Source organism: Platalea leucorodia (assembly GCF_965183815.1).
Source record: "Platalea leucorodia genome assembly, chromosome: 18".
NCBI lineage: Eukaryota > Metazoa > Chordata > Aves > Pelecaniformes > Threskiornithidae > Platalea > Platalea leucorodia.
In genome coordinates, this window is record NC_138840.1 from 8525257 (window position 1) to 8533839 (window position 8583).

Consider the following 8583-nt stretch of genomic DNA (forward strand, 5'->3'; position numbering starts at 1 on the left):
AGCCTGCTTTCCTCGTCCGTACCGTGGCAATACGAGAGGAGGCATCTGCTTTAGTAACCAGGGAAGTTTCAGGTAGATCTATGTATTTATGTATGGGGGCTTTGAGCAGGAGAACTCAAAGGTATGTGCAAAACTGCAGCCGTTCCTCCGTTTGGCTTGAGACCAACTACATTTTCCACTGATGGTGGTCTCAGCTCGGGCCACGGGATCTGCACATCATTTCCACGAAAGAAAAATAATGTTTTAAACATCCTATGTGCCTTCAGCATGAAAAGAAAAAGCACGCCTTCCTAAAAACCTTATCGGGAGGGTCACTTTGAGCCGAAAAAAGACACCGATGTGCAAGCGTTGGTGTACACACAACAAAAATAAACGCTTGAGGGACTGATACATCTGGGCTTTGTTTCCTGCGCATGGGCGAGGTGTCAGATTTAGGTCACCCTGCTCCCTGCTGAAGCTGTGGTTCCTGTGAGCACCTTTTAATACAGCTCTAAAACACTTTGACACGGCATGATGCAACATGCAGAAAGCGTGAAATGTTGCTGGAACCAAAGGGAATGACTATTTAAGAGCTTCTATGTAGAATCGTTGCTTTTCAAGGCTGGCTTCCACCGGGTGATCGAGTCCCCTGCTGCAGCAGCAGCAGCTCCCTTCTGACTTCTCAGCAGTAACCGGATCCCGTGTCCCTCCTGCATTTAGAGTAAGACTTTTGCTGCCAGTATGAAGGAAACCCAAAAGCATCGGGTTCGGCAGGCAGAACACACATATATATAATTTCACCCACTCGGCAGAGCTGGGTGTATGAAGTTCTCCGATGCCCACCGAGGCGAGCGGATTGCATTCCCCCCTCCCTATAGGGTTACTGCCAACTACGGCCCCATCCCCTGACCCCCAGGGCAGCGATCGCCCCACACCGCCTGCCCCGAGCCCCGCTGGGGGGTTTATAGTTACACCAAAGCCCTCTCCAAGCCCAGCATGGGCTCTCTGCCCCTCCTTGCCAATAAAGCCACTTAAAAGGAGGAAAAATAATCCAGGTGATTTGTTTCCCCGGCCTCACCGCCACAACCAACTTCTGTTTCGATCGCTGGGAGAAAGCCAGGACAAAGAGCTCAGTCTTACTGGCAGCGAGGCAGCCAAGCCCTGGTGCAAAATATATTCATTTCTGTTCGTGTGTGTGAGTGGCCAGGACACCCCAAAACGCGGGGGCCAGGCCAGCCCCCCCGGGAGCATCGCAGCGTGACGCATGGAAACCCACAGCCACCTGCATGGAAAAAGCCAACCCAGGCTGTTACAAACTTATTTATTTATGAAGTGTGAGGTAATGAAGAAAGTGCTAAATCCAACCACAGTGTTAACTCTAACAGTTCTCAGCAGGTCAGCGGGGACCCCTGGGTGCCGTCCCGCAGGGCCACACCTGCCAGCAGGCCCAGGAGGGGACAGGGGACTCCGCCACCCCCGTACCCCACCGCAGGCTGGGCAGCAGGATGGCACAGGCAGGGGAGGCCTCGAAGGCAGCACAGCCCCCCAGGCACCCGAGCTGCCCCCTCCAGCCAGGCTCCCTGCAAAGCCCAAAGCTTTGCTGGGGATTTTGAATGGCTGCTGGTGAGGGGGTGCTCCAGGGGCAGGAAAGGGGGTCACAAGGGTGCTCACAAGGATGGGAAAGGGGAAAAAAATCCCCCGTTATTGCAAATGGGTGGTTTGGAGAGCTGCAAGGGGGGAACCGGCCTCTGCGAGGACCCAGCTCAGGGGTCCGACAGGAGCCAGCCCCTTCCTGATCTCCCTAAAGTGCAGCAGGACTGAGCCCTCCCCCGCAGCAGCAACCCCCCTCCAAAAAAAGTTTTTATATATATATATAAAAAAAAGCAAACTCTTTACCAATACTTCTCAAAAAGTGGTACAAAAATACAGTATAAAAACACAGCCTCCAGTATAAGACTCACAGTTACAGCAGCAGGTTCTAGAACATAAAATCCAAGACAAGCTACTGCGTGACGTGGTAAGAAAGTGAGGTCCGGTCCAGCCGAGCAAGGGATCGCCCATGGGGTGCTGTGAGCCCTGGTGAGAGAGAGACCCTGCCGTCGCCATCTCCAGGGGGATGCATCCAGAGACGAGCCCCGCGCCGGGCTCTCCGTGTCTGCCTCGCCTGCTTCCCTGAGCTGAAGCAGATCACGGCTGCTTGGGATTTTGAGGGCGAGATGGACACCCGGGGGCAGCTCCCAGCCATGCTGGTGGTGGCAAACGGCAGAGAGGGCTGCAGGGGCTGCCGGGGAGGGGGAAGAGAGCTGAGCCCGCGAATCGAAGCAGTCACTTGAGAAAGCTTCACAAGGGGGACAAGGGAACTCTTGCAACACCCGGTGCCAAGATGCCAGCCCCAGGCAGGCGATGCCACGGGGGGGCCCCCACTGTGGCCCCATTCCTGCAGCTGGGAGCGCCACCGCAGCCACCCCGCATGCAGTGACCACCGCGTGCTCCAGCCCCCTGGGGCCAACAGTTCAACAACCAACCAAAAAAAAATAAAAAATGTGCAAATTGAGAGGGAGCCGGGGGGTCGTGGGGACCAGGGTGGGGGGCACCTTGGGTGCTAGTGCCCCTTGAGGTGAGCAATCCGTTTGAGCAGCTGGGTCTGCCGCAGCCGCAGCTGCCGCTTCTCGGCCGCCATCCTCCTCTCGGCACTGATGAGCGACTGCAGGTACTCGGAGGATTTGCTCAGGATCACCACTTTGGGCGTCTTGGGGCAGCTGGCGAGCCCGGGCACCTGGTCCCGCAGGGCCAGGAAGCGCGAGCGCAGGTCATTGCGTCGCTTGCGCTCCAGGTAATTGTGGTTTTTCCTCTTGGCCACGTCCTCGCTGTCGGAGCCGGGGCCGCTGCCAGCTTTTGGCAAGCCAGGCTCAGGCAGCGTGATGGCAGGGGCCGGCTCCGCAGTGCTCAGTGGCTCATCCTCGTCCTGCTGGGGTGGCTCCGGCGGGGGACAGGCGTCCGGCGGCGAGCGGGCGGCATAGTTGTGCTGCTGCTGGTGGACGGAGATGTGGAAGCGTTTCATGCAGGGGTCCAAGGGGTCGGCGCGCAGGGTGATGGTGACCGGCTTCCTCAGGCTGAGCGATTGTCTCTTCTCCACCGTCACCACGTCAATCTCCTCGCCTTCTGCTCAAAACAGACAGGGCAAAAGAGAGTCACCATCAGTTGGGAGCCCCTGCTCACCCCTCTTCACCCCACAGGGGCTCCCCACAGCCCCCAGACGATCTCCCCGTTGCCATCCCACAAAAGTTTGCTCATGTGCTGCAAAGCCGCTCCGCGACCTCCAGAAGGGACTACGCGATTTAAACGCTTTTCCAATACCATCCTAAGGGAAGAAGCTTTCCCTCCACATCCATGTGCCCGGTCCCCTGGAGCTGGGATAGGGCTTTGCTCCTGCCCGACTTCTGCACCAGGAGCAACGCGTGTCCAGGATAAGGGATGATCAGAGCAAGAAAGGCACGAGCCCACTGGCCCGGGGGCCAGGAGGAGCAGGATGCTGCGGACCTGGGACAGTCTAACTCCAAAGTTCATCCGTCAGCCGCTTTCATGACCCACTGGAATTGTAAATGAGGGACGCGGGGGCAGAGCCGCCCTTTGTTCCCCTTGGCCGCAGCTTCCCACTTGGGTGACTTGTCACTTTTCCCGAGGGATAAAGCCCACTCAGCCCAGGCTCCCCGGGGACAGAGGGGACAATCCCCCGCCGTGAGCCTCGAAGGCGTCCCAGGCCCAGGCGTCAGTCGGGGGGAGGATATCAGAGCTGCAAACAGCAAGACCCAAATAAAGCATAACTGGGCCCAAAACACCCTGCCTGTTGTCGTTGCAGCTTGTCCCGCCCCAGCAAAGCCCAGTGGCACGAAGGTGGCCCCTGGGGACAGTGTGGTGGCCTGGCTCCAGCTGTGCCTGCCACTGCTCTTCCACCTTTTTTCCTTAGGCTTTGGGGGAAGATGCAGCCGCTCACTAAAGGTCCCCGGAGATGCTCGAAGCCCCACCAGCAGCTTGGGCAGAGGCCTGGCCCCCGCCCCTCCTGCGCCAGGGCCAGCGGTGGCCTCAGGAGCTGGGCTCAGGGCACGCTCCTGCTTGTGGCCCCCAACCCACGCCCCGGCCCCCCCGGGCTCCAGGGGCTCTGCCCAGCAAGCCCAAGCCACCCGGCTACTGGGGCTACGGGGGGGGGGTACTCGCTGGCCCCACACAGGCCGACGGCCGCGCTCATCAGTGTCACAACCCGGCCGGTCTCAGCCACGTGTATACACACACACACACGCACCCCCCCGCCGCTCATTAATAAAAGTCGGACTGCGAGGCCCCGCCCCCCCGAGCCGCCCATTGGCTGCCTGGCGGGGCCGGCCGCCTGCCGTCCCACCCCATTGGCCCCGTCCCCTGTCAATCAGCGCGGCCCCTCTCATTGTTTGCAATCTGTTGCTTTTTGTTCGGCTCCCACGTGGCGCGGCCGGATCCGGATCGGGACCGGGACCCCACCGGCACCGGGGGCACCGGGACCCCCGCGGCCCCCCCACCCCAGCCGCCGCCCCCCCCCAGTTTGGGTTAAGCCTCTTAAACCCCGCGCCCCGCTGACCGTCCCCGCGCTCCTAATGGCATTAAGTCCCCGTCCCGCACCGTGACTCACCGGCTGCGGGTCGGTGCCACCGGCAGATTTATTAACGGGGTCAAGGCACCGTGGGGCCGTGTCAGCGCTTCCACGGCTTCCGTGGGAGCGGGGGGGGGAACGGCCCCCGGCCCCCGCCGGGTTTGGGGAGACCCGCGTGGGTGGGGGGTTGTAAACAGGGATGAAAACGGGGGGTGATGTCTGGGGTGCGGGGGGGGCACCGCCTTGCCCTTGGGTTTCAGAGGCAGCCGCTTCCCAGCCCACCCCACCCCCCGTGTAAACGCCCCCCCCCCCCCCCACGCGGGACGGGCCCCGGGTGGGGTCTGGAGGCGCCGCAGCCGGTGCGGGCTGTCCCTGCCCGCCCCACGGAGCCGCCGCCGCGGGGGAACCTGCCGGCCCCACGGGGGGCTTCGCCTTTTGTCCCGAGGAAAGGGGTCACGGGTGGGGGCACAGCGGGAGCCGCCGCGGGGACGAGCCGGCCGCGGGGCACGCCGCCACGCTGGGGGGAAAAACAACCCAAAAGCCAAACTTTCCGCGGTGAGCTGCAAAGTCGCCCCTCGCCAACCTGCCCACGGGGCTCCCGTGGGGCCGGGGCGAGCGGGAGCGGCCAGCGGAGCCCCCGGCGGCGGGGGGAGCCCCACGCAGCCTCCTGCGGGCTTTCCCCAGCAGAAGCCCCGCGGGAAGGGGGGCAGCCGAGCCCGCTTTGTTCGCGGGGCCGGGACCGGGGCTCGCCTGGAGCCGCAACAAAGGCGCTGCCCGGCTGGGAGGCTCCCGACAGGCACATGTGTCGCGACACACGCGTGTCCTCCATCCCTTACCAGAATCGCTTTGACCCTCGGATCCCGAGGATGCGGGGATCTTGCTCTCGGCCAGCGGGCAAAGGAAGACGGCGGCGGGATCCACGCACTCGCTCACGGAGCTGCTGAACCCGAAATCCTGGGCGAAGGAGGGTTTGTGGGGGGCGGCCCGCTGCGTGCCCGTGGAAAGTTTCTCTGTCATCGCCTTCTCCAGCCTCTCCCGGGCTGAAAACCCGCTCCACATGCAATCCTTGAGGATGAAAGCGCTCAGGTTCCCGAAGATCTCCCCCGTCCCGATGAGATACTCGGGCTCTTCCCCGGCCAGGCAGAGCCGGCCGGGCCGGTCCTCCGCCCCGGAGCAGCCTTTCTCCCCGGGGGTACCCAGGGGCGAGAGGGGGGGCGTGGGGACCAGCTCAAACTTCTTCCAGATGTCCTCGCTGGGGGCCGTGGAGCGGTGGAAATCCTCCTGGGCGTCGTGGTCGTAGAAGTAGTGTTGGTACGAGTCAAACTCCATCTCTGCATGGAGCGGGGGGGGGGAAGCAGCAGAGCCTCGGGGGGAAGCAATTGCGGGGTGCAGAAAGAAAAGGGGGGCACCCCTGCTCAGGAAGGGGGCACCCCCAGCCCCATGGATGAAGGCGGGGATCCCCCCTGCACCCAGCTCGCCCGGCGCTGCAGGTGGCGGCGGCACCAGGCACCCACCGGGACCGCGGGCGCATTGTTGGCCCCCCCGCCCTTATACCCCGTCTGCCGTGCCCGGCCCCGCCCGCCCGCCAATCGCCGGGCTGGGATTTGCATAGAGGGCGGGGTCCTGTCCTATTCCCCGCCCCCCCGAGGGGGGCACGGTGTGAGGGATGCCGCGACCCCCCCCCCCCCCCCGCCCAGGGTTCCCCGGTCCTGCTAACGGGGATGCTAACGGGGCTACTAGCCAGTGGCCACCCCGCGTGCTGGGCTGGGGGACCCTCGCTGCCCCCCCGAGCACCCCACCAGCTCCCGATGCCTCCTCAGCCCACCAGAGAGGTCGGGGTTTGGGGACGCCCCCTCCCGCAAGGAAGATTATGGCTGAGGACCCCCGGGCCGAGCGCGGCTGTGCCACCAGCCTGGGGACGCTGGGCTGAGCGCGATGGCAAAGCAAACTGGAGAAGTGGGGACAAGTCACAGGGAGGCACCGCTCGCTGCCACAGGCCACCCCCGAGCGCCCTTTCCCATCCGCCCCCCCGCCTGGCCGTCCCCCCGCTTCCCGCTGGGCCCCCGAGCTCTCACCCGGCCACCGCCACCCCCCTCCGCCGCAGTCACCCACCGCTGCTGCGTGGCCGTTCCCTGCGGGCACAGGCCCAGGCAGCAGCGGGGTCACTCAGTGTTTGTGTCCTGCCCGGGGTGCCACCCTGGGTGCCACCCAGAGGCGTCCCCCCCCGAACCCTCACAGGCCCAGCTGGGAGCTTCGCCCCTCCGAAAGCCACCAACTCCAGCAAAGAGGTGGCTAAAACAAGGAGCAGGGCGTGGGATGGCCAGAAAACCAGCACTGGGGGACGCGGTGCTTTATTCTCCGTGTGCACATGAGGAAGGTGGCCTGCGCACGCAGCAAGGGCCGTGACGCCCCGCCGGCAGCGCAGGGGCTGCAGGGCTGTCCCCCCCAGGAGGGGCTGGGAGCTGCCGGTGAAGCCAGGAGCGAGGGGCCGGCGGGAGGGAAGGCAGGGGTGGCCTGGGACGCAGCAGAGCCGTCCTCACCCATGCAGCTCCCACCGCCAGCGCTTTGCCCCGTCGTTGCTGCCCAGACTCAGCTTTGCCCGTGCGGCGCCTGGCCCATCCAGCCCGGGGTGCGGAGAGACGCGCTGTGTCCTCGGGCAGCGGGCGAGCCCAGCGGGATGCTGCCTCTCTCCGCTGCCAAGGTCCTTCTAGGAAGGGCAACAAATGTTGTGAAAACACGGTGAGGCTTTCACCTCGCCTACTAACGACCGCGGCATCGTTACACACACACGTGTGCCGTTACAAAGTCCGCCGGGACGAGCAGATTCCCCCCAGCAGCCTGCGCTAACCCGCTTCAGCCTCAGCACCCTCCTTTGGCCACCCAGTGCGGTCGGGGCAGCAGGATCTGCCCCGGCCGGTGGCACTGGGAGCGAGGAGGGCTGGGGGCTGCAGCACCGGCCCTGCAGGGAGCAATCTGCCCCAGTCCCAGCAACCACCCAGTACAGCCCAGTACAGCTCAGCAAAGCACAGCCCAGTGCAGCCCAGCATTGACCAGCACAGCCCAGTATGGACCAGTACAGCCCAGCATGGATAAGCCCAGCCCAGCATAGCCCTGCATGAACCGGCACATCCCAGGGCTGCCCAGTGCAGTCCAGCACAGCCTCCCGGGCCCCCCCCGGTCCTCCCCGGTCCCACTCGGTCCTCCACGGTTCCCCCCAGTCCCTCCCTCTGTCCCCCCCGGTCCTTCCCCGGTTCCTCCCCATTCCCCCCGGTCCCCTCCGGTCCTCCCCGGCCCCACTCGGTCCTCCACGGTTCCCCCCAGTCCCTCCCTCTGTCCCCCCCGGTCCTTCCCCAGTTCCACCCCATTCCCCCCGGTGCCCTCCGGTCCTCCCCGGTCCCCCCCGGTTCCCCCCGTCCTCCCCGGTTCCCCCCTCTGTCCCTCCCGGTCCTTCCCCAGTTCCCCTCGGTTCCCCCCAGTTCCTCCGCGGTCCTCCCCGGTCCCCCGCGGTTTCCCCCTGTCCCCCCCGGTCCTCTCCGGTCCCCCCCCCGTTCCCCCTGGTCCCCCCCGGTTTCCCCCGGTCCCCTCCGGTCCTCCCCGGTCCCCCCCCGTTCCCCCTGGTCCCCCCCGGTTTCCCCCGGTCCTCCCCGCTCCCCTCCGGTCCCCCCCGGTCCCGGGCTCCGGTCGCCGCCACCGGCGGGCGCGGGGCGCCACCTGCTGGGCTCGGGGCCCGGGAGGGAGCCACCGCCCGTGGGGCAGCGGGGCCGGGGACGCCCCACCGGGCCCCCCCGCTCAGCTGAGCCGGAGCCGGAGCCCGGAGGGGAGCCCGGGGGGCGGGCGGCGCTGCCCGCTGCACAGCTCCCTGCCTCAGTTTCCCCACGGCTGAGCTGGCAGAGGGCACGGGGGAGAAGGGCTGGGAGCGGACGCTGGGCTGGCGGCTGTCCCCAGGGTCCCCGAGCATGTGGGGTGCCCCGGGGCTGCTCCAG

At 65.3% G+C, this 8583-nt stretch overlaps 1 protein-coding gene across 1 annotated transcript; it reads right to left on the reverse strand.

The window, feature by feature from the left end:
• Window positions 1-2581: 2581 nt before the first annotated feature.
• MYCL (MYCL proto-oncogene, bHLH transcription factor) lies at window positions 2582-5929 on the reverse strand (the record flags this gene model as incomplete). Its single annotated transcript, XM_082329405.1, has 2 exons — window positions 2582-3141; window positions 5437-5929. 2 exons carry the CDS (start codon window positions 5927-5929, stop codon window positions 2582-2584), a joined length of 1053 nt encoding a protein of 350 aa, XP_082185531.1.
• Between the last annotated feature and the right edge of the window lie 2654 nt (window positions 5930-8583).